A 25,983-nucleotide genomic window follows, 5' to 3' on the forward strand; every position below is an offset into this window, starting at 1 on the left:
GAGAGTCAGTGTAGTGCTCCCCTCTATAACCACTCTGTCTCTGAGAGTCAGTGTAGTGCTCCCCCTATAACCTCTGTCTCTGAGAGGGAGTCAGTGTAGTGCTCCCCTCTATAACCACTCTGTCTCTGAGAGTCAGTGTAGTGCTCCCCTCTATAACCACTCTGTCTCTGAGAGTCAGTGTAGTGCTCCCCTCTATAACCACTCTGTCTCTGAGAGTCAGTGTAGTGCTCCCCTCTATAACCACTCTGTCTCTGAGAGTCAGTGTAGTGCTCCCCTCTATAACCACTCTGTCTCTGAGAGTCAGTGTAGTGCTCCCCCTCTATAACCACTCTGTCTCTGAGAGGGAGTCAGTGTAGTGCTCCCCTCTATAACCACTCTGTCTCTGAGAGGGAGTCAGTGTAGTGCTCCCCTCTATAACCACTCTGTCTCTGAGAGTCAGTGTAGTGCTCCCCTCTATAACCACTCTGTCTCTGAGAGTCAGTGTAGTGCTCCCTCTATAACCACTCTGTCTCTGAGAGTCAGTGTAGTGCTCCCCTCTATAACCACTCTGTCTCTGAGAGTCAGTGTAGTGCTCCCCTCTATAACCACTCTGTCTCTGAGAGGAGTCAGTGTAGTGCTCCCCTCTATAACCACTCTGTCTCTGAGAGTCAGTGTAGTGCTCCCCTCTATAACCACTCTGTCTCTGAGAGTCAGTGTAGTGCTCCCCTCTATAACCACTCTGTCTCTGAGAGTCAGTGTAGTGCTCCCCTCTATAACCACTCTGTCTCTGAGAGGGAGTCAGTGTAGTGCTCCCCTCTATAACCACTCTGTCTCTGAGAGGGAGTCAGTGTAGTGCTCCCCTCTATAACCACTCTGTCTCTGAGAGGGAGTCAGTGTAGTGCTCCCCTCTATAACCACTCTGTCTCTGAGAGTCAGTGTAGTGCTCCCCTCTATAACCACTCTGTCTCTGAGAGTCAGTGTAGTGCTCCCCTCTATAACCACTCTGTCTCTGAGAGTCAGTGTAGTGCTCCCCTCTATAACCACTCTGTCTCTGAGAGGGAGTCAGTGTAGTGCTCCCCTCTATAACCACTCTGTCTCTGAGAGTCAGTGTAGTGCTCCCTCTATAACCACTCTGTCTCTGAGAGTCAGTGTAGTGCTCCCCTCTATAACCACTCTGTCTCTGAGAGTCAGTGTAGTGCTCCCCTCTATAACCACTCTGTCTCTGAGAGTCAGTGTAGTGCTCCCCTCTATAACCACTCTGTCTCTGAGAGGGAGTCAGTGTAGTGCTCCCCTCTATAACCACTCTGTCTCTGAGAGGGAGTCAGTGTAGTGCTCCCCTCTATAACCACTCTGTCTCTGAGAGTCAGTGTAGTGCTCCCCTCTATAACCACTCTGTCTCTGAGAGTCAGTGTAGTGCTCCCCTGTCTATAACCACTCTGTCTCTGAGAGTCAGTGTAGTGCTCCCCTCTATAACCACTCTGTCTCTGAGAGTCAGTGTAGTGCTCCCCTCTATAACCACTCTGTCTCTGAGAGTCAGTGTAGTGCTCCCTCTATAACCACTCTGTCTCTGAGAGTCAGTGTAGTGCTCCCCTCTATAACCACTCTGTCTCTGAGAGTCAGTGTAGTGCTCCCCTCTATAACCACTCTGTCTCTGAGAGTCAGTGTAGTGCTCCCCTCTATAACCACTCTGTCTCTGAGAGTCAGTGTAGTGCTCCCCTCTATAACCACTCTGTCTCTGAGAGTCAGTGTAGTGCTCCCTCTATAACCACTCTGTCTCTGAGAGTCAGTGTAGTGCTCCCCTCTATAACCACTCTGTCTCTGAGAGTCAGTGTAGTGCTCCCCTCTATAACCACTCTGTCTCTGAGAGGAGTCAGTGTAGTGCTCCCTCTATAACCACTCTGTCTCTGAGAGGGAGTCAGTGTAGTGCTCCCCTCTATAACCACTCTGTCTCTGAGAGTCAGTGTAGTGCTCCCCTCTATAACCACTCTGTCTCTGAGAGGGAGTCAGTGTAGTGCCCCCTCTATAACCACTCTGTCTCTGAGAGGGAGTCAGTGTAGTGCTCCCCTCTATAACCACTCTGTCTCTGAGAGTCAGTGTAGTGCTCCCCTCTATAACCACTCTGTCTCTGAGAGGAGTCAGTGTAGTGCTCCCCTCTATAACCACTCTGTCTCTGAGAGGAGTCAGTGTAGTGCTCCCTCTATAACCACTCTGTCTCTGAGAGTCAGTGTAGTGCTCCCCTCTATAACCACTCTGTCTCTGAGAGGGAGTCAGTGTAGTGCTCCCCTCTATAACCACTCTGTCTCTGAGAGGAGTCAGTGTAGTGCTCCCCTCTATAACCACTCTGTCTCTGAGAGTCAGTGTAGTGCTCCCCTCTATAACCACTCTGTCTCTGAGAGTCAGTGTAGTGCTCCCCTCTATAACCACTCTGTCTCTGAGAGGGAGTCAGTGTAGTGCTCCCCTCTATAACCACTCTGTCTCTGAGAGGGAGTCAGTGTAGTGCTCCCCTCTATAACCACTCTGTCTCTGAGAGTCAGTGTAGTGCTCCCTCTATAACCACTCTGTCTCTGAGAGGGAGTCAGTGTAGTGCTCCCCTCTATAACCACTCTGTCTCTGAGAGGGAGTCAGTGTAGTGCTCCCCTCTATAACCACTCTGTCTCTGAGAGGGAGTCAGTGTAGTGCTCCCCTCTATAACCACTCTGTCTCTGAGAGTCAGTGTAGTGCTCCCCTCTATAACCACTCTGTCTCTGAGAGTCAGTGTAGTGCTCCCCTCTATAACCACTCTGTCTCTGAGAGGGAGTCAGTGTAGTGCTCCCCTCTATAACCACTCTGTCTCTGAGAGTCAGTGTAGTGCTCCCCTCTATAACCACTCTGTCTCTGAGAGTCAGTGTAGTGCTCCCCTCTATAACCACTCTGTCTCTGAGAGTCAGTGTAGTGCTCCCCTCTATAACCACTCTGTCTCTGAGAGTCAGTGTAGTCATAACCACTCTGTCTCTGAGAGTCAGTGCTCCCCTCTATAACCACTCTGTCTCTGAGAGGGAGTCAGTGTAGTGCTCCCCTCTATAACCACTCTGTCTCTGAGAGTCAGTGTAGTGCTCCCCTCTATAACCACTCTGTCTCTGAGAGTCAGTGTAGTGCTCCCCTCTATAACCACTCTGTCTCTGAGAGTCAGTGTAGTGCTCCCCTCTATAACCACTCTGTCTCTGAGAGTCAGTGTAGTGCTCCCCTCTATAACCACTCTGTCTCTGAGAGTCAGTGTAGTGCTCCCCTCTATAACCACTCTGTCTCTGAGAGTCAGTGTAGTGCTCCCCTCTATAACCACTCTGTCTCTGAGAGTCAGTGTAGTGCTCCCCTCTATAACCACTCTGTCTCTGAGAGGAGTCAGTGTAGTGCTCCCCTCTATAACCACTCTGTCTCTGAGAGTCAGTGTAGTGCTCCCCTCTATAACCACTCTGTCTCTGAGAGTCAGTGTAGTGCTCCCCTCTATAACCACTCTGTCTCTGAGAGGAGTCAGTGTAGTGCTCCCCTCTATAACCACTCTGTCTCTGAGAGTCAGTGTAGTGCTCCCCTCTATAACCACTCTGTCTCTGAGAGTCAGTGTAGTGCTCCCCTCTATAACCACTCTGTCTCTGAGAGGTCAGTGTAGTGCTCCCCTCTATAACCACTCTGTCTCTGAGAGGAGTCAGTGTAGTGCTCCCCTCTATAACCACTCTGTCTCTGAGAGTCAGTGTAGTGCTCCCCTCTATAACCACTCTGTCTCTGAGAGGGAGTCAGTGTAGTGCTCCCCTCTATAACCACTCTGTCTCTGAGAGGAGTCAGTGTAGTGCTCCCCTCTATAACCACTCTGTCTCTGAGAGTCAGTGTAGTGCTCCCCTCTATAACCACTCTGTCTCTGAGAGGGAGTCAGTGTAGTGCTCCCCTCTATAACCACTCTGTCTCTGAGAGGAGTCAGTGTAGTGCTCCCCTCTATAACCACTCTGTCTCTGAGAGTCAGTGTAGTGCTCCCCTCTATAACCACTCTGTCTCTGAGAGTCAGTGTAGTGCTCCCTCTATAACCACTCTGTCTCTGAGAGTCAGTGTAGTGCTCCCCTCTATAACCACTCTGTCTCTGAGAGTCAGTGTAGTGCTCCCCTCTATAACCACTCTGTCTCTGAGAGGGAGTCAGTGTAGTGCTCCCCTCTATAACCACTCTGTCTCTGAGAGTCAGTGTAGTGCTCCCCTCTATAACCACTCTGTCTCTGAGAGTCAGTGTAGTGCTCCCCTCTATAACCACTCTGTCTCTGAGAGTCAGTGTAGTGCTCCCCTCTATAACCACTCTGTCTCTGAGAGTCAGTGTAGTGCTCCCCTCTATAACCACTCTGTCTCTGAGAGTCAGTGTAGTGCTCCCCTCTATAACCACTCTGTCTCTGAGAGTCAGTGTAGTGCTCCCCTCTATAACCACTCTGTCTCTGAGAGTCAGTGTAGTGCTCCCCTCTATAACCACTCTGTCTCTGAGAGGGAGTCAGTGTAGTGCTCCCCTCTATAACCACTCTGTCTCTGAGAGGGAGTCAGTGTAGTGCTCCCCTCTATAACCACTCTGTCTCTGAGAGTCAGTGTAGTGCTCCCCTCTATAACCACTCTGTCTCTGAGAGGGAGTCAGTGTAGTGCTCCCCTCTATAACCACTCTGTCTCTGAGAGTCAGTGTAGTGCTCCCCTCTATAACCACTCTGTCTCTGAGAGTCAGTGTAGTGCTCCCTCTATAACCACTCTGTCTCTGAGAGTCAGTGTAGTGCTCCCCTCTATAACCACTCTGTCTCTGAGAGTCAGTGTAGTGCTCCCCTCTATAACCACTCTGTCTCTGAGAGTCAGTGTAGTGCTCCCCTCTATAACCACTCTGTCTCTGAGAGTCAGTGTAGTGCTCCCCTCTATAACCACTCTGTCTCTGAGAGTCAGTGTAGTGCTCCCCTCTATAACCACTCTGTCTCTGAGAGGGAGTCAGTGTAGTGCTCCCCTCTATAACCACTCTGTCTCTGAGAGTCAGTGTAGTGCTCCCCTCTATAACCACTCTGTCTCTGAGAGGGAGTCAGTGTAGTGCTCCCTCTCTATAACCACTCTGTCTCTGAGAGGGAGTCAGTGTAGTGCTCCCCTCTATAACCACTCTGTCTCTGAGAGTCAGTGTAGTGCTCCCCTCTATAACCACTCTGTCTCTGAGAGGGAGTCAGTGTCAGTGCTCCCCTCTATAACCACTCTGTCTCTGAGAGGGAGTCAGTGTAGTGCTCCCCTCTATAACCACTCTGTCTCTGAGAGGGAGTCAGTGTAGTGCTCCCCTCTATAACCACTCTGTCTCTGAGAGGGAGTCAGTGTAGTGCTCCCCTCTATAACCACTCTGTCTCTGAGAGGGAGTCAGTGTAGTGCTCCCCTCTATAACCACTCTGTCTCTGAGAGTCAGTGTAGTGCTCCCCTCTATAACCACTCTGTCTCTGAGAGTCAGTGTAGTGCTCCCTCTATAACCACTCTGTCTCTGAGAGGGAGTCAGTGTAGTGCTCCCCTCTATAACCACTCTGTCTCTGAGAGTCAGTGTAGTGCTCCCCTCTATAACCACTCTGTCTCTGAGAGTCAGTGTAGTGCTCCCCTCTATAACCACTCTGTCTCTGAGAGGGAGTCAGTGTAGTGCTCCCTCTATAACCACTCTGTCTCTGAGAGGGAGTCAGTGTAGTGCTCCCCTCTATAACCACTCTGTCTCTGAGAGGGAGTCAGTGTAGTGCTCCCCTCTATAACCACTCTGTCTCTGAGAGGGAGTCAGTGTAGTGCTCCCCTCTATAACCACTCTGTCTCTGAGAGTCAGTGTAGTGCTCCCCTCTATAACCACTCTGTCTCTGAGAGTCAGTGTAGTGCTCCCCTCTATAACCACTCTGTCTCTGAGAGGGAGTCAGTGTAGTGCTCCCCTCTATAACCACTCTGTCTCTGAGAGTCAGTGTAGTGCTCCCCTCTATAACCACTCTGTCTCTGAGAGTCAGTGTAGTGCTCCCCTCTATAACCACTCTGTCTCTGAGAGTCAGTGTAGTGCTCCCCTCTATAACCACTCTGTCTCTGAGAGTCAGTGTAGTGCTCCCCTCTATAACCACTCTGTCTCTGAGAGTCAGTGTAGTGCTCCCCTCTATAACCACTCTGTCTCTGAGAGTCAGTGTAGTGCTCCCCTCCACTATAACCACTCTGTCTCTGAGAGTCAGTGTAGTGCTCCCCTCTATAACCACTCTGTCTCTGAGAGTCAGTGTAGTGCTCCCCTCTATAACCACTCTGTCTCTGAGAGTCAGTGTAGTGCTCCCCTCTATAACCACTCTGTCTCTGAGAGTCAGTGTAGTGCTCCCCTCTATAACCACTCTGTCTCTGAGAGTCAGTGTAGTGCTCCCCTCTATAACCACTCTGTCTCTGAGAGTCAGTGTAGTGCTCCCCTCTATAACCACTCTGTCTCTGAGAGTCAGTGTAGTGCTCCCCTCTATAACCACTCTGTCTCTGAGAGGGAGTCAGTGTAGTGCTCCCCTCTATAACCACTCTGTCTCTGAGAGTCAGTGTAGTGCTCCCCTCTATAACCACTCTGTCTCTGAGAGTCAGTGTAGTGCTCCCCTCTATAACCACTCTGTCTCTGAGAGTCAGTGTAGTGCTCCCCTCTATAACCACTCTGTCTCTGAGAGGGAGTCAGTGTAGTGCTCCCCTCTATAACCACTCTGTCTCTGAGAGTCAGTGTAGTGCTCCCTCTATAACCACTCTGTCTCTGAGAGGGAGTCAGTGTAGTGCTCCCCTCTATAACCACTCTGTCTCTGAGAGTCAGTGTAGTGCTCCCCTCTATAACCACTCTGTCTCTGAGAGTCAGTGTAGTGCTCCCCTCTATAACCACTCTGTCTCTGAGAGGGAGTCAGTGTAGTGCTCCCCTCTATAACCACTCTGTCTCTGAGAGGGAGTCAGTGTAGTGCTCCCCTCTATAACCACTCTGTCTCTGAGAGTCAGTGTAGTGCTCCCCTCTATAACCACTCTGTCTCTGAGAGGGAGTCAGTGTAGTGCTCCCCTCTATAACCACTCTGTCTCTGAGAGTCAGTGTAGTGCTCCCCTCTATAACCACTCTGTCTCTGAGAGTCAGTGTAGTGCTCCCCTCTATAACCACTCTGTCTCTGAGAGTCAGTGTAGTGCTCCCCTCTATAACCACTCTGTCTCTGAGAGTCAGTGTAGTGCTCCCCTCTATAACCACTCTGTCTCTGAGAGTCAGTGTAGTGCTCCCCTCTATAACCACTCTGTCTCTGAGAGTCAGTGTAGTGCTCCCCTCTATAACCACTCTGTCTCTGAGAGTCAGTGTAGTGCTCCCCTCTATAACCACTCTGTCTCTGAGAGTCAGTGTAGTGCTCCCCTCTATAACCACTCTGTCTCTGAGAGTCAGTGTAGTGCTCCCCTCTATAACCACTCTGTCTCTGAGAGTCAGTGTAGTGCTCCCCTCTATAACCACTCTGTCTCTGAGAGTCAGTGTAGTGCTCCCCTCTATAACCACTCTGTCTCTGAGAGTCAGTCAGTGTAGTGCTCCCCTCTATAACCACTCTGTCTCTGAGAGTCAGTGTAGTGCTCCCCTCTATAACCACTCTGTCTCTGAGAGTCAGTGTAGTGCTCCCCTCTATAACCACTCTGTCTCTGAGAGTCAGTGTAGTGCTCCCCTCTATAACCACTCTGTCTCTGAGAGGGAGTCAGTGTAGTGCTCCCCTCTATAACCACTCTGTCTCTGAGAGGGAGTCAGTGTAGTGCTCCCCTCTATAACCACTCTGTCTCTGAGAGTCAGTGTAGTGCTCCCCTCTATAACCACTCTGTCTCTGAGAGTCAGTGTAGTGCTCCCCTCTATAACCACTCTGTCTCTGAGAGTCAGTGTAGTGCTCCCCTCTATAACCACTCTGTCTCTGAGAGTCAGTGTAGTGCTCCCCTCTATAACCACTCTGTCTCTGAGAGTCAGTGTAGTGCTCCCCTATAACCACTCTATAACCACTCTGTCTCTGAGAGTCAGTGTAGTGCTCCCCTCTATAACCACTCTGTCTCTGAGAGTCAGTGTAGTGCTCCCCTCTATAACCACTCTGTCTCTGAGAGTCAGTGTAGTGCTCCCCTCTATAACCACTCTGTCTCTGAGAGTCAGTGTAGTGCTCCCCTCTATAACCACTCTGTCTCTGAGAGTCAGTGTAGTGCTCCCCTCTATAACCACTCTGTCTCTGAGAGTCAGTGTAGTGCTCCCCTCTATAACCACTCTGTCTCTGAGAGTCAGTGTAGTGCTCCCCTCTATAACCACTCTGTCTCTGAGAGTCAGTGTAGTGCTCCCCTCTATAACCACTCTGTCTCTGAGAGTCAGTGTAGTGCTCCCCTCTATAACCACTCTGTCTCTGAGAGTCAGTGTAGTGCTCCCCTCTATAACCACTCTGTCTCTGAGAGTCAGTGTAGTGCTCCCTATAACCACTCTCTATAACCACTCTGTCTCTGAGAGGGAGTCAGTGTAGTGCTCCCCTCTATAACCACTCTGTCTCTGAGAGTCAGTGTAGTGCTCCCCTCTATAACCACTCTGTCTCTGAGAGTCAGTGTAGTGCTCCCCTCTATAACCACTCTGTCTCTGAGAGTCAGTGTAGTGCTCCCCTCTATAACCACTCTGTCTCTGAGAGGGAGTCAGTGTAGTGCTCCCCTCTATAACCACTCTGTCTCTGAGAGTCAGTGTAGTGCTCCCCTCTATAACCACTCTGTCTCTGAGAGGGAGTCAGTGTAGTGCTCCCCTCTATAACCACTCTGTCTCTGAGAGTCAGTGTAGTGCTCCCCTCTATAACCACTCTGTCTCTGAGAGTCAGTGTAGTGCTCCCCTCTATAACCACTCTGTCTCTGAGAGGGAGTCAGTGTAGTGCTCCCCTCTATAACCACTCTGTCTCTGAGAGGGAGTCAGTGTAGTGCTCCCCTCTATAACCACTCTGTCTCTGAGAGTCAGTGTAGTGCTCCCCTCTATAACCACTCTGTCTCTGAGAGGGAGTCAGTGTAGTGCTCCCCTCTATAACCACTCTGTCTCTGAGAGTCAGTGTAGTGCTCCCCTCTATAACCACTCTGTCTCTGAGAGTCAGTGTAGTGCTCCCCTCTATAACCACTCTGTCTCTGAGAGTCAGTGTAGTGCTCCCCTCTATAACCACTCTGTCTCTGAGAGTCAGTGTAGTGCTCCCCTCTATAACCACTCTGTCTCTGAGAGTCAGTGTAGTGCTCCCCTCTATAACCACTCTGTCTCTGAGAGTCAGTGTAGTGCTCCCCTCTATAACCACTCTGTCTCTGAGAGGGAGTCAGTGTAGTGCTCCCCTCTATAACCACTCTGTCTCTGAGAGTCAGTGTAGTGCTCCCCTCTATAACCACTCTGTCTCTGAGAGTCAGTGTAGTGCTCCCCTCTATAACCACTCTGTCTCTGAGAGTCAGTGTAGTGCTCCCCTCTATAACCACTCTGTCTCTGAGAGTCAGTGTAGTGCTCCCCTCTATAACCACTCTGTCTCTGAGAGGGAGTCAGTGTAGTGCTCCCCTCTATAACCACTCTGTCTCTGAGAGTCAGTGTAGTGCTCCCCTCTATAACCACTCTGTCTCTGAGAGGGAGTCAGTGTAGTGCTCCCCTCTATAACCACTCTGTCTCTGAGAGTCAGTGTAGTGCTCCCCTCTATAACCACTCTGTCTCTGAGAGGGAGTCAGTGTAGTGCTCCCCTCTATAACCACTCTGTCTCTGAGAGGGAGTCAGTGTAGTGCTCCCCTCTATAACCACTCTGTCTCTGAGAGTCAGTGTAGTGCTCCCCTCTATAACCACTCTGTCTCTGAGAGTCAGTGTAGTGCTCCCCTCTATAACCACTCTGTCTCTGAGAGTCAGTCAGTGTATTGTCATGGATAGTTCCTGGAGTAATCAGGAGTATCTCAATGATAGACGGTGTGTTTTAACAATAGAACATCAGAATATCCTTCTGTAGGTGGTCCTTCTGTAGCTCAGTTGGTAGAGCATGGCGCTTGTAACGCCAGGGTAGTGGGTTCGATCCCCGGGACCACCCATACGTAGAATGTATGCACACATGACTGTAAGTCGCTTTGGATAAAAGCGTCTGCTAAATGGCATATATTATTATTATTATTAATTCCCCTCATTTGTACAACGGATGGGTCTAATGCTGAATGCTGATTGGTTAAAACCGCATTCCAGCCGGTGTCTATTCCATTTTTTTTTCACCTTTATTTAACCTAGTTGAGAACAAGTTCTCATTTATATCTCATATATATCACTAGCCACTTTAAACAATGCTACCTTATATAATGTTACTTACCCTACATTATTCATCTCATATGTATACGTATATACTGTACTCTACAACATCGACTGCATCCTTATGTAATACATGTATCACTAGCCACTTTAACTATGCCACTTTGTTTACTTTGTCTACACACTCATCTCATATGTATACACTGTACTCGATACCATCTACTGCATCTTGCCTATGCCGTTCTGTACCATCACTCATTCATATATCTTTATGTACATATTCTTTACCCCCTTACACTGTGTATAAGACAGTAGTTTTGGAATTGTTAGTTAGATTACTCTGTGGTTATTACTGCATTGTCGGAACTCGAAGCACAAGCATTTCGCTACACTCACATTAACATCTGCTAACCATGTGCATGTGACAAATACAACATGATTTGATTTGATTTACAACTGCAACCTGGCCAAGATAAAGCATAGCAGTGTGAACAGACAACACAGAGTTACACATGGAGTAAACAATTAACAAGTCAATAACACAGAGAAAAAAAGGGGAGTCTATATACAATGTGTGCAAAAGGCATGAGGAGGTAGGCGAATAATTACAATATTGCAGATTAACACTGGAGTGATAAATGATCAGATGGTCATGTACAGGCAGAGATATTGGTGTGCAAAAGAGCAGAAAAGTAAATAAATAAAAACAGTATGGGGATGAGGTAGGTGAAAATGGATGTGCTATTTACCAATAGATTATGTACAGCTGCAGCGATCGGTTAGCTGCTCAGATAGCTGATGTTTGAAGTTGGTGAGGGAGATTTTTGCAATTCGTTCCAGTCACAGGCAGCAGAGAACTGGAACGAAAGGCGGCCAAATGAGGTGTTGGCTTTAGGGATGATCAATGAGATACACCTGCTGGAGCGCGTGCTACGGGTGGGTGTTGCCATCGTGACCAGTGAACTGAGATAAGGCGGAGCTTTACCTAGCATGGACTTGTAGATGACCTGGAGCCAGTGGGTCTGGCGACGAATATGTAGCGAGGGCCAGCCGACTAGAGTTACCATAAGTTACCACCCGCTAAATCTATGATGTTATAATGCCTATTTACTCTGTTCCATCTGACTGCTGCAATCAACTGTCTCATCAGCCCAGCCAGGCAATTTATAAACATTGATCTCCACTATAAAAATAATCTAGACATTATCTCACATTTCTTTTTAGACTAACATTTTGTTTTCATCAGTGGAGATTTGTATAAACCTTGCTGTCTGTCTCCCAGACATTTGACCACATTGTTTAAATATTCAGATTCTATCTCCATAGTAACGAACGTGGATATATATACAATGAAATGTCAATTTGGAAGAGAAAAAGGTCAAACGAAACGGTGCAGCTGGTTTTGCAGTCTTTCCAGGTTCAGTTTGAAGTGATTGTGTGAGCTGTGTTGTTGTCTAGCTCCTATTAAACAACCGTGTCCCGATGAGAAGGCACCTTTTCTACGACAGGTGAAATCACACCTCGTTAGCTCATTGTTATGGATGTTTCCAAATAAGTGTCGCTAGAAAAAGAGCTGAAATTAACGCAAATGTGGCTATTCTGCTCTTATTCTGACAGCGCTGTTTGATCTGACTGTAAGTTAGCCGTAGTTGGCTAGCTAGCAAGGGATAAGAACGTTGCTAACCAGTACGGCAATGGAACATGAAGAAGGAACGACTGGGTCTCGTCACTAGTAACCAGAACCAATAGATCAAACGACTGGGTCGCATCTCTAGTAACTGAACCAATAGATCAAACGACTGGGTCGCATCTCTAGTAACCAGAACCAATAGAGCAAACGTCTCTAGTAACCGAACGAATAGATCAAACGACTGGGTCGTGTCTCTAGTAACCAGAACCAATAGAACAAACGTCTCTAGTAACCAGAACCAATAGAGCAAACGTCTCTAGTAACCAGAACCAATAGAACGAACGACTGGGTCGCATCTCTAGTAACCGGAACCAATAGAATGAACGACTGGGTCGCGTCTCTAGTAACCGAACCAATAGAACGAACGACTGGGTCGTGTCTCTAGTAACCGGAACCAATAGAACGAATGACTGGGTCGTGTCTCTAGTAACCGAACCAATAGATCAAACGACTGGGTCGCATCTCTAGTAACCAGAACCAATAGAGCAAACGTCTCTAGTAACCGGAACGAATAGATCAAACGACTGGGTCGTGTCTCTAGTAACCAGAACCAATAGAACAAACGACTGGGTCGCATCTCTAGTAACCAGAACCAATAGAACAAACGTCTCTAGTAACCAGAACCAATAGAACAAACGTCTCTAGTAACCAGAACCAATAGACTGAACGAGCAGCCAGCTTGGGTAGCAACCCTAGATTTGTGTCGGGACTATATTGATGAAATAGTAAGACAAAATTCATTAAAAGAACAGTTTTAATAAAATATGTCAATAATTATTATTTGAATATTATTATTTAGATTTATTGGAATATTATTATTTGAATATAATTATTATTTGAATATTATTATTTGATATTATTTGAACATGTTGGTAATGCCCTCGAAGCCGGCGTTTGGAGGACTGCAGTGACCTTTTGGTTACTGGCCCAACGCTCTAACCACTACGCTGCCTGCTGCCCCTGTTATATGTTACTGTGTATTATTCTGTATTGTAATCACCATCTCTCTCTCTCTCTCTCTCTCTCTCTCTCTCTCTCTCTCTCTCTCTCTCTCTCTCTCTCTCTCTCTCTCTCTCTCTCTCTCTCTCTCTCTCTCTCTCTCTCTCTCTCTCTCTGTCTCTCTCTCTTCCTGTCTCTCTCTCTCTCTCTCTCTCTCTCTCTCTCTCTCTCTCTCTGTCTCTCTCTCTCTGTCTCTCTCTCTCTCTCTGTCTCTCTGTCTCTCTCTGTCTCTCTGCCTCTCTGTCTCTCTCTGTCTCTCTGTCTCTCTCTTTCTGTCTCTCGCTCTCTGTCTCTCTCTCTCTCTCTCTCTGTCTCTCTGCCTCTCTGTCTCTCTCTGTCTCTCTGTCTCTCTCTTTCTGTCTCTCGCTCTCTGTCTCTGTCTCTCTCTCTTAGCAGTCCTATGCCCCTCCCCCGTCCACCATGGTCCCTCCCAGTCCCATCCCTAACAACAGTCACCACAGAGGAGGAGGAGGAGGCTGTAGTATGGAGCAGCTCAGTCAAACTAACCTGTACATCAGAGGACTGCCCTCTGGGACCAGTGACCAGGACCTCATCAAACTATGTCAACCGTAAGTGGAGATTTCACTCTATTAGTGAACTGGACATATCATTACTTTACTACCACCACTGACTGGACTAAACAGGTGAATCCAGGTGAGAGCTATGATCGCTTATTGATGTCACCTGTTAATTCCACATCAATCAGTGTAGATGAAGGTGTTCCCAAACTGGGGTAGGCAGGGGTATGCGCAATGCAGTCGGGGTTATGCCAAAAAAAATGTATTTAAACATATATATATAAATCAAAAAACAGTCCATTTATATTTTCCAACGGGGCTTTACGTTTGGGTTTTTCTCCTCGCAGGAGTAGCCTTGTTTCACTGCCAAAAATACAATTCAACCATCTAGTGTTCAGCGAAAAAACATCAAAATATCAAATACAGGTGGCCTAGTCAAATAATGAACATCCAATCACATTAACCGTTACTCTCTGCTAGGACATTATACTGCTACTACTAGTAGGACATCATACTGCTACTACCAGCAGTACTACACCTGCACCTGTCGACCACACAAGTTGTTCTGCGTCCGCGAGCACATCCAATGCTGGCATCAGTAATTCTACATTTGTTGTTAGCCCAGCTAGCATGGACACTGACAGGTGTGAATCTGATGCAGCCGAAGAGCTAACACCCCTTACCCGGAAAGCCCCAAGCTACTGCCCCTCACCGGAAAGCCCCAAGCTACTGCCCCCTTACCAAGGAAAGCACCAAGCTACTGTCCCCTTAACCGGGAAAGCCCCAAGCTACTGCCCCTTACCGGGAAAGCCCCAAGATACTGCCCTTTAACTGGGAAAGCACCAAACTACTGCCCCCTTACCCGGGAAAGCACCAAGCTACTGTCCCCTTACCCGGGAAAGCACCAAACTACTGCCCCTTACCATGGAAAGCACCAAGCTACTGCCCCTTATCCAGGAAAGCCCCAAGTTACTGCCCCCTTACCAAGGAAAGCACCAAGCTACTGTTCCCTTACCCGGGAAAGCCCCAGGCTACTGCCCCTTACCCGGGAAAGCCTCAAGCTACTGCCCCCTCACCCGGGAAAGCCCCAAGCTACTGCCCTTTACCTGGGAAAGCACCAAACTACTGCCCCTTACCCGGGAAAGCACCAAACTACTGCCCCTTACCCGGGAAAGCACCAAGCTACTGTCCCTTACCCGGGAAAGCACCAAACTACTGCCCCTTACCCGGGAAAGCACCAAGCTACTGCCCCTTACCCGGGCAAAGCACTGCCCCTTAAGCTACTGCCCCTTACCCGGGAAAGCACCAAGCTACTGCCCCTTACCCGGGAAAGCACCAAACTACTGCCCCTTACCCGGGAAAGCACCAAGCTACTGTCCCTTACCCGGGAAAGCACCAAACTACTGCCCCTTACCCGGGAAAGCACCAAGCTACTGCCCCTTACCCGGGAAAGCACCAAGCTACTGCCCCTTACCCGGAAAGCACCAAGCTACTGCCCCTTACCCGGGAAAGCACCGAACAACAGACAGGGACGTTGGACCATCGAAGAGGCGCACTCAGCCACAGTGTGTTATATGTGCAAAGGTACTATCTCACAACTCAATGAAACCTTCACCCTTGAGCAGACACTTAGAAACAAAACATGCCAATTTGAAAAACTAAGCTACAGGAGTTGTTTTTTTTTTTTTTTAAACAACTTTCGAGTAGTAAGACAAGTATAAAAACAACAGATACCCTTAATATGAAGAGGCTAGAAGCGTTTTATATTTACATTTACATTTAAGTCATTTAGCAGACGCTCTTATCCAGAGCGACTTACGGTCATCAAACAACACTGTTTCACGAACATCTCAAACTGTAAATACAAAATCAAATCTAATGTATTTATATAGCCCTTCGTAGATCAGCTGATATCTCAAAGTGTTATACAGAAACCCAGCCTAAAACCCCAAACAGCAAGCAACGCAGGTGTAGAAGCACGGTGGCTAGGACTATGTGGGGTGACCAGTCCTCTTCTGGCTGTGCCGGGTGGAGATTATAAACCTAGAGAGGAACCAGACTCTGTGGGGTGACCAGTCCTCTTCTGGCTGTGCTGGGTGGAGATTATAAACCTAGAGAGGAACCAGACTCTGTGGGGTGACCAGTCCTCTTCTGGCTGTGCCGGGTGGAGATTATAAACCTAGAGAGGAACCAGGCTATGAGGGGTGGCCAGTCCTCTTCTGGCTGCCGGGTGGAGATTATAACAGAACAAATGTTCAGAAATGACCAGCATGGTCCAATAATAATAATCACAGTGGTTGTCGAGGGTGCAGCAAGTCAGCACCTCAGGAGTAAATGTCACAGCTATGATACTACGTAGCCTGACTCGGTGTGTTGGTGTTTCCTCCTCCATCTCTCTGTGAACTAGCAGCTATGATACTACGTAGCAGCTATGATACTACATAGCAGCTATGATACTACGTAGCCTGACTCAGTGTGTTGGTGTTTCCTCCTCCATCACTCTGTGAACTAGCAGCTATGATACTACGTAGCAGCTATAGATGATACTACGTAGCCTGACTCAGTCTGTTGGTGTTTCCTCCTCCATCTCTCTGTGAACTAGCAGCTATGATACTACGTAGCAGCTATGATACTACGTAGCAGCTATGATGTGTGTAGGTGTTTTCTGTGTGGGTAGTAGGCTCTGTGAAGCCATGTTATGGTTTATACTGAGTGGGTAGTAGGATCTGTGTAGCCATGTTATGGTTTATACTGAGTGGGTCGTAGGCTCTGTGATGCCATGTTATGGTTTATACTGAGTGGGTCGTATCTCTGTGATGCCATGTTATGGTTTATACTGATTGGGTAGTAGGCTCTGTGAAGCCATGTTATGGTTTATACTGAGTGGGTAGTAGGATCTGTGAAGCCATGTTATGGTTTATACTGAGTGGGTAGTAGGCTCTGTGAAGCCATGTGGGTATGGCTCTGTGAAGCCATGTGGGTAGTAGGCTCTGTGAAGCCATGTTATAATTCATACTGAGTGGGTCGTAGGCTGTGTGTAATGGTTCATGCTGCGTATGTTATCATAGCTGTGTTCTTGACCTCTCTCTGTCACCCCTCCTTTTCCTGTGTAGAGAAGAGAGGAGACACCCCTCCCAGTCAGCCAGCCAGCCCTATCCCATCCACTTGTTCCCACCGCCAGTTCCTTTCCAGAACCTTCCTCACCGACGAACCGCATGGCGGGCTGCTTTGGGGTCCATGACATCATCGATTTGTTTTTAAATGTTTTTAAATGTAATAACTCCTTTTGACAGTAACCCTCCAAAAAGTAATTCCCTAAACATATTTTATTTCCATTTGTACTAGGAAGCTAAGGGTTAGATCAGGAAGGGTAAAAAATGAACAAGACAAAACATATGGATTGAAGGTATGATATGGGGTCAAGGCTATGCGCCGGTGAAATGACCGGCGTTGACTCAGTGTTCGAACGAACATATCAGACCGAGAGTCGAATGCTTCAGGTCGTTATAGTTTTATTTAGAAAAACCACCTACTCAGCAGAAGAGACAGTTACAGGATGGTAAAAAAACAGCGGGATTACCATAGCAACGCAGGGAAACTGGGCGGAAGGGAGGAGGGCTTCAAATGAGCAGTTCTAGAATATCTTTCATTGAGTTTCTCGTTCTCCTTAATTGCTGAAGAGATTAACCGTACAGGAAGCTCTGGGGACAGGTCGTCTGTATACTGGACAGACACGCTACAGGAAGAGATGAACCGTACAGGAAGCTCTGGGAACAGGTCGCCTGGATACTGGACAGACACGTTACAGGAAGAGATGAACCGTACAGGAAGCCCAGTCAGGATACTGGACAGCCGGCCCTAGATGAACCCAGGAAGCCCTGGGAACAGGTCGTCTCCTGGACAGACACGGTACAGGAAGAGATGAACCTTTCCAGAACCTCTCCTCTGGATACTGGTCAGACACGCACAGGAAGAGATGAACCGTACAGGAAGCTCTGGGAACAGGTCGTCTGGATACTTTCAACACGTTCCAGGGGTCCATCTGGGGACAGGTCCTGTCTGGACAGACACGGTACGGGAGAGATGAACCGTCAGGAAGCTCTGGGAACAGGTCGTTGGATTGGACAGAACGCTGGAAGAGATGAAAACGTACAGGAAGCTCTGGGGACAGGTCGTCTGGATACTGGACAGAACGCTACAGGAAGAGATGAACCGTACAGGAAGCTCTGGGAACAGGTCGTCTGGATACTGGACAGAAACGGTATTGAACCTTATCTGGGGACAGGTTTGGATACTGGAAGACTAAGGAAGCTCTGGGGACAGGTCGTCTGGATAATGGACAGACAATACATGTCCAGATGCAATCAGATTATCAAAACAAAAACATTTTATTGAGGGCTTTGAACAACAAACAAAAGAAAAAGTGTTTTGGGATTTTGTTGATAGTGGTGAACCAGCATATGAGTTCTGTGGTTGAATATCAACAGTCCCTTATCTCTCTGGTAAACGTTGGTCCCTTATCTCTGGTATTCGTCCTTATCTCTCTGGTAAACGTTGGTCCCTTATATCAGGTATTCGTTGGTCCCTTAGTCTCTGGTATACATTGGTCCCTTATCTCTCTGGTAAACGTTGGTCCCTTATCTCTCTGGTAAACGTTGGTCCCTTATCTCTCTGGTATAAAACGTTGGTCCCTTATCTCTCTGGTAAACGCCGGTCCTTTATCTCTCTGGTATAGTTGGTCCCTTATCTCTCTGGTAAAATCTCTCTGGTAGTTGGTCCCTTATTACTCTGGTAAACGTTGGTCCCTTATCTCTCTGGTAAACGTTGGTCCCTTATCTCTCTGGTATACGTTGGTCCCTTATCTCTCTGGTATTTGTTGGTATGTATCATTCCAGACCACTTTTAAATCGTGTCCAGTGCAATGGGCATCTAATGTATAATGTCTGGAAAGACGGTCTGGGTTTGCGAAAGTCAGTATAGAAAACAGTCAGGCCGACAACCTGGACCTCAAAGCCTTGGTGAAAACAGTCAGGCCCACAGTCTGGACCTCAAAGCCTTGGTGAAAACAGTCAGGCCGACAACCTGGACCTCAAAGCCTTGGTGAAAACAGTCAGGCCCACAGTCTGGACCTCAAAGCCTTGGTGAAAACAGTCAGGCCCTCAACCTGGACTTCTAGGCCTTGGTGAAAACAGTCAGGCCCACAGTCTGGACCTCAAAGCCTTGGTGAAAACAGTCAGGCCCACAACCTGGACTTCAAAGCCTTGGTGAAAACAGTCAGGCCCCCAACGTCTGACCTCAGGCCTTGGTGAAAACAGTCAGGCCCACAGTCTGGACCTCAAAACCTTGGTGAAAACAGTCAGGCCCCCAACCTGGACATCCAGGTCTTGGTGAAAACAGTCAGGCCCACAGTCTGGACCACAAAGCCTTGGTGAAAACAGTCAGGCCCACAACCTGGACGTCCAGGCCTAGTCTGGACCACAAAGCCTTGGTGAAAACATTTGCACACAAAAAAAAGGACTTCAGGACACCAGGGGAGTCTCTCAAGTTGGATTTAATTGAATTCACCTTGAATACTGCAGTTCATTGTGTAGGCTTTTAGCCAGACAAAAACCCTGCTGAGTTCAACAAGAAATAGTGTCTGGATTTATCTTCAAGCTGACTACTTGCTTCCTCATTGTTTGGCTATTTGATTAATGTTTATCAAAACAAGGGTTTGATTAATGCATCATGAAACAATATCAAAACATACTGTATTTTTTTTGCAATAGACTGGTATTCTATCCAGGCTAGAGATAGTACATTGCATAATGAAACAATCAATAAACATAAACATTCAACAGTCAATAAACATTTATCCATTTAGCTAAATCAATGCTAAGCCTTGGCGCCAGGTAGCCTATCATTGATTCGAAAGGCATACAGTCGCATAGACATGTCGCGATTTCAGCACCATGGACAGCAATCGGTAGAGAAAATGCGTTACGCCAGTGCCCGTAGTCCCTCGTGGTCTCCCTGGCTGGTCCCAGGTCCTTTCTAGTCCCGTAGTCCATCGTTTCCCTGGCTGGTCCCAGGTCCTTTCTAGTCCCGTAGTCCCTCGTCTCCCTGGCTGGTCCCAGGTCCTTTCTAGTCCCGTAGTCCCTCGTCTCCCTGGCTGGTCCCAGGTCCTTTCTAGTCCCGTAGTCCCTCGTCTCCCTGGCTGGTCCCAGGTCCCAGGTCCTTCTAGTCCCGTAGTCCCTCGTCTCCCTGGCTGGTCCCAGGTCCTTTCTAGTCCTAGAGAGTCCCTCGAGAGAGGCTGGTCCCTCGTAGAGAGGCTGGTCCCAGGTCCTTTCTAGTCCCATAGTCCCTCGACTCCCTGGCTGGTCCAAACAGAGTAACACAAACAGAGAGAGAGAGGGAGAGAGGCTGGTCACAGAGAGAGAGAGGCTGGTCCACAGAGAGAGAGAGGCTGGTCCCAGGAGAGAGAGACTCCCGTAGTCCCTCGAGAGGTCCCAGGGAGAGTCCCTCGTCTCCCTGGCTGGTCCCAGGTCCTTTCTAGAGAGAGAGGCTGGTCCCAGAGAGAGAGAGACTAACACAGAGAGAGAGAGGGAGAGGCTGGTCCCAGGAGAGACTAACACAGAGAGAGAGAGGGAGAGGGAGAGAGAGAGAGAGACTAACACAGAGAGAGAGAGGGAGAGGGAGAGAGAGAGAGAGAGACTAACACAGAGAGAGAGAGAGAGAGAGAGAGAGAGAGAGAGAGACTAACACAAACAGAGACAGAACAGAGAGAGAGAGAGAGAGAGAGAGAGAGAGAGAGACTAACACAAACAGAGAGAGAGAGAGAGAGAGAGAGACTAACACAAACAGAGAGAGAGAGAGAGGAGAGAGAGAACACAAAGAGAGAGAGAGGGAGAGAGAGAGAGAGAGAACACAAACAGAGAGAGAGAGAGAGAGAGAGACTAACACAGAGAGAGAGAGGGAGAGGGAGAGAGAGAGAGAGAGACTAACACAGAGAGAGAGAGGGAGAGGGAGAGAGAGAGAGAGAGACTAACACAGAGAGAGAGAGGGAGAGGGAGAGAGAGAGAGAGAGACTAACACAAACAGAGAGAGAGGGAGAGAGAGAGAGAGAGAGAGAGAGAGAGAGAGAGAGAGAGAGAGAGAGAGAGAGAGAGAGAGAGAGAGAGAGAGAGAGAGAGAGAGAGAGAGAGAGAGAGAGAGAGAGAGAGAGAGAGAGAGAGAGAGAGAGACTAACACAAACAGAGAGAGAGAGGGAGAGAGAGAGAGAGACTAACACAGAGAGAGAGAGGGAGAGGGAGAGAGAGAGAGAGACTAACACAGAGAGAGAGAGGGAGAGGGAGAGAGAGAGAGAGAGACTAACACAAACAGAGGGAGAGGGAGAGGGAGAGAGAGAGAGAGAGAGAGAGAGAGAGAGAGAGAGAGAGAGAGAGACTAACACAAACAGAGAGAGAGAGGGAGAGAGAGAGAGAGACTAACACAGAGAGAGAGAGGGAGAGGGAGAGAGAGAGAGAGACTAACACAGAGAGAGAGAGGGAGAGGGAGGAGAGAGAGAGAGAGACTAACACAAACAGAGGGAGAGGGAGAGGGAGAGAGAGAGAGAGAGAGAGGGAGAGAGAGAGAGAGAGAGAGAGAGAGAGACTAACACAAACAGAGAGAGAGAGGGAGAGAGAGAGAGAGACTAACACAAACAGAGAGGGAGAGAGAGAGAGAGACTAACACAAACAGAGAGAGAGAGGGAGAGGGAGAGAGAGAGAGAGACTGACTGTTCCAGAGAGAGAGGGAGAGGGAGAGGGAGAGAGAGAGACTAACACAAACAGAGAGAGAGAGGGAGAGTTCCTGTAATAGACCTGAGAGAGAGAGAGACTAACACAAACAGAGAGAGAGGGAGAGAGAGAGAGAGAGAGAGAGATAGACAGAGAGGAGAGAGAGAGAGAGAGAGAGAGAGAGAGAGAGAGAGAGAGAGAGAGAGAGAGAGAGAGAGAGAGAGAGAGACTTAGCACAAACAGAGAGATAGGGAGGGAGAGAGAGAGAGGGAGACAGAGAGGAGAGAGACTAACACAAACAGAGAGAGAGTTGAGGGAGAGCCTGAGTTCCTGAGAGAGAGAGAGAGGAGAGACACTAGAGAGACTGAGTTGTGTGTTGAGGGAGAGAGAGAGAAGAGAGAGAGAGAGAGAGAGAGAGAGAGAGAGAGAGAGAGACTTACACAAACAGAGAGAAAGGGAGAGAGAGAGAGAGGGGGAGAGAGAGAGACTAACACAAACAGAGAGAGAGGGAGAGAGAGAGAGAGGGGGAGAGAGAGAGACTAACACAAACAGAGAGAGAGAGGGAGAGAAAGAGAGGAATAGATGGGTAGATGGTGTAATAGACAGAAGGATTGAGAGACTAGCAGATGACTGTGTTGTGTGTTGTAGGGTGGCCTGACTGTTCCTGTAATAGACAGAATGATTGAGAGACTAGCAGATGACTGTGTTGTGTGTTGTAGGGTGGCCTGACTGTTCCTGTAATAGACAGAAGGATTGAGAGACTAGCAGATGACTGTGTTGTGTGTTGTAGGGTGGCCTGACTGTTCCTGTAATAGACAGAAGGATTGAGACACTAGCAGATGACTGTGTTGTGTGTTGTAGGGTGGCCTGACTGTTCCTGTAATAGACAGAAGGATTGAGAGACTAGCAGATGACTGTGTTGTGTGTTGTAGGGTGGCCTGACTGTTCCTGTAATAGACAGAAGGATTGAGAGACTAGCAGATGATTGTGTTGTGTGATGTTATATTTCTGCTGTATTATCTGAAGTCCATTTGGTTTAGGCTCTGAGGTCAACTCTCTGTTTACAGCCAGGCAGTATTCAGTAGAGAAATGAACACAGCAGCAGCATTACAGCATGGAACACCCACATCCTGCCACTGGAAGGTCAGGCTGGAAAATGTATAAAAACAATGATCTCTTGGGCCAGTTATGAAATATTTACCAACAAAAAACAACTTTTGTTTTTTATTACTGAATCTAAGACAACTTGTGAACAATCTGGGTCATGAATTGTGTCTGTATAATAATTTAAACATGATTGTAGCATGAAAACATTCACAGATCTTGGTCGAATTAATATCTCCCTGCTTACCATGCTAACATTTCTAAACATATTTTACCCTCCCTCCCTCCCTCCCTCCCTCCCTCCCTCCCTCCCTCCCTCCCTCCCTCCCTCCCTCCCTCCCTCCCTCCCTCCCTCCCTCCCTCCCTCCCTCCCTCCCTCCTGACTCTGCCCGCCCTCCTTCCTTCTGCCCGCCCTCCCTCCCTCCTTCCCTGACTGCTGCCCTCCCCCCCTCCCTGACTTCTGCCCGCCCTCCCTCCCTCCCTCTGTCCCTCCCTCCTCCCTCCTGCCCTCCCATCCTCCCTCCCTGATTCCTGCCCGCCCTCCCTCCCTCCTTCCCTGACTGCTGCCCTCCCTCCCTCCATGACTTCTGCCCGCCCTCCTTCCCGAGTTTGATTTAAAAACCGTAGTCAGATGACTGATCTGCCATTACAGTGTTACATTAGCAGTATATATATATATATAGTGTTGCAGTATAATACTGTGATGGATGTGTTCTCCTTACGGCAACAGAACAAATGATCCCTCCTTTATTAAACGCCTCCGTCCAGGTAATATAGAGTCTCTCTCCCTCTCTCTCCTCTCACTCCCCCTCTCTCTCTCTCTCTCTCTCTCTCTCTCTCTCTCTCTCTCTCTCTCTCTCTCTCTCTCTCTCTCTCTCTCTCTCTCTCTCTCTCTCTCTCTCTCTCTCTCTCTCTCTCTCTCTCTCTCTCTCTCTCTCTCTCTCTCTGAGAATTCTGCAGAGACTTATGTAAGAAGTGCTCACCAGTTGTTCTGTTGTGTTTTACAGATATGGGAAAATAGTGTCAACCAAGGCCATACTGGACAAGAACACTAATCAATGCAAAGGTACGCTGGAATCCCCATATAACACTCAGATCCACATTGATCATGTTTAGTGTTTAGATGAAGCAATCAATATTATAGCACCTTGTGTTTACACACACACACACACACACACACACACACACACACACACACACACACACACACACACACACACACACACACACACACACACACACACACACACACACACACACACACACACACACACACACACACACACACACACACACACACACACACACACACACACACACACACACACACACACACACACACAGCTGGTACTACAAATCTATAACACTGCACTATGAGTGTCTGGGGGAGTCTGGAAGTGTTTCCAACAGGACATGCTTGTTGACATGATTGTTTGAGAGTTTAGTCAAACAGGCGGCATATTTTTTAGGTTGGGATATGGAATTATTATTGTCGTCTTTTTAGAAATGCTAAGTGTTTCCAGTAGTCCTCTCTACAATGGGATGAGTGTCAGCTAGATGGTTGGAGTATTCTACAGGATGAGTGTTAGCTAGATGGTTGGAGTATTCTACAGGATGAGTGTCAGCTAGATGGTTGGAGTATTCTACAGGATGAGTGTCAGCTAGATGGTTGGAGTATTCTACAGGATGAGTGTCAGCTATATGGTTGGAGTATTCTACAGGATGAGTGTCAGCTAGATGGTTGGAGTATTCTACAGGATGAGTGTCAGCTAGATGGTGTGCTAGAGGTATTTCTACAGGATGAGTGTCAGCTAGATGGTGGGAGTATTCTACAGGACAGGATGAGTGTCAGCTAGATGGTTGGAGTATTCTACAGGACAGGATGAGTGTTAGCTAGATGGTTGGAGTATTCTACAGGATGAGTGTCAGCTAGATGGTTGGAGTATTCTACAGGACAGGATGAGTGTCAGCTAGATGGTTGGAGTATTCTACAGGACAGGATGAGTGTCAGCTAGATGGTTGGAGTATTCTACAGGATGAGTGTCAGCTAGATGGTTGGAGTATTCTACAGGATGAGTGTCAGCTAGATGGTTGGAGTATTCTACAGGATGAGTGTCAGCTAGATGGTTGGAGTATTCTACAGGACAGGATGAGTGTCAGCTAGATGGTTGGAGTATTCTACAGGACAGGATGAGTGTTAGCTAGATGGTTGGAGTATTCTACAGGATGAGTGTCAGCTAGATGGTTGGGGTATTCTACAGGATGAGTGTTAGCTAGATGGTTGGAGTATTCTACAGGATGAGTGTTAGCTAGATCGTTGGAGTATTCTACAGGATGAGTGTCAGCTAGATGGTTGGAGTATTCTACAGGATGAGTGTTAGCTAGATGGTTGGAGTATTCTACAGGATGAGTGTCAGCTACAAGGTTGGATTATTCTACAGGACAGGATGAGTGTCAGCTAGATGGTTGGAGTATTCTACAGGACAGGATGAGTGTCAGCTAGATGGTTGGAGTATTCTACAGGATGAGTGTTAGCTAGATGGTTGGAGTATTCTACAGGATGAGTGTCAGCTAGATGGTTGGAGTATTCTACAGGATGAGTGTCAGCTAGATGGTTGGAGTATTCTACAGGACAGGATGAGTGTCGGCTAGATGGTTGGAGTATTCTACAGGACAGGATGAGTGTTAGCTAGATGGTTGGAGTATTCTACAGGACAGGATGAGTGCTAGCTAGATGGTTGGAGTATTCTACAGGACAGGATGAGTGCTAGCTAGATGGTTGGAGTATTCTACAGGATAGGATGAGTGTCAGCTATAAGGTTGGAGTATTCTACAGGATGAGTGTTAGCTAGATGGTTGGAGTATTCTACAGGACAGGATGAGTGTCAGCTATAAGGTTGGAGTATTCTACAGGATGAGTGTTAGCTAGATGGTTGGAGTATTCTACAGGATGAGTGTTAGCTAGATAGTTGGAGTATTCTACAGGATGAGTGTCAGCTAGATGGTTGGAGTATTCTACAGGATGAGTGTTAGCTAGATGGTTGGAGTATTCTACAGGACAGGATGAGTGTCAGCTAGATGGTTGGAGTATTCTACAGGATGAGTGTTAGCTAGATGGTTGGAGTATTCTACAGGACAGGATGAGTGTCAGCTAGATGGTTGGAGTATTCTACAGGATGAGTGTCAGCTATAAGGTTGGAGTATTCTACAGGACAGGATGAGTGTCAGCTAGATGGTTGGAGTATTCTACAGGATGAGTGTTAGCTAGATGGTTGGAGTGTTCTACAGGATGAGTGTCAGCTATAAGGTTGGAGTATTCTACAGGACAGGATGAGTGTCAGCTAGATGGTTGGAGTATTCTACAGGATGAGTGTCGGCTAGATGGTTGGAGTATTCTACAGGATGAGTGTTAGCTAGATGGTTGGAGTATTCTACAGGATGAGTGTCAGCTAGATGGTTGGAGTATTCTACAGGACAGGATGAGTGTTAGAGGGACTGAAGAGTTGGCATCGGCAAGACGAGCTCTGCCCCCCCGACCCTCCTAACGGGGACAGTAAAAATAGTCTGAGGAAGAGAGGGAGGAAGGAAAGAGCAGGAGGGACGAGAGAGGGAGAGGAAGGTAGAGGGAAATTATGAGAGCGAGGGTGAGAGGGGAAGAGAGAGAGAGAGAAAAAGTGT

The 25,983-nt window shown here is 48.0% G+C and overlaps 1 protein-coding gene across 1 annotated transcript in view; it reads left to right on the plus strand.

Annotated features, from left to right (window-relative positions):
* Nucleotides 1–13,326: 13,326 nt before the first annotated feature.
* LOC124027243 (RNA-binding motif, single-stranded-interacting protein 3-like) overlaps nucleotides 13,327–25,983 on the plus strand; it is a gene marked incomplete at its 3' end in the record, with an annotated part of 30,226 nt that continues 17,569 nt past the window's right edge. The window contains exons 1-2 of the mRNA XM_046339705.1: nucleotides 13,327–13,495; nucleotides 23,313–23,371. Of these exons, the coding sequence (XP_046195661.1) occupies nucleotides 13,347–13,495; nucleotides 23,313–23,371 (208 nt within the window). The remainder of the gene's footprint in view (nucleotides 13,496–23,312; nucleotides 23,372–25,983) is intronic.

This window comes from Oncorhynchus gorbuscha, unplaced genomic scaffold (genome assembly GCF_021184085.1).
Source record: "Oncorhynchus gorbuscha isolate QuinsamMale2020 ecotype Even-year unplaced genomic scaffold, OgorEven_v1.0 Un_scaffold_3032, whole genome shotgun sequence".
Taxonomy (NCBI): Eukaryota; Metazoa; Chordata; class Actinopteri; order Salmoniformes; family Salmonidae; genus Oncorhynchus; species Oncorhynchus gorbuscha.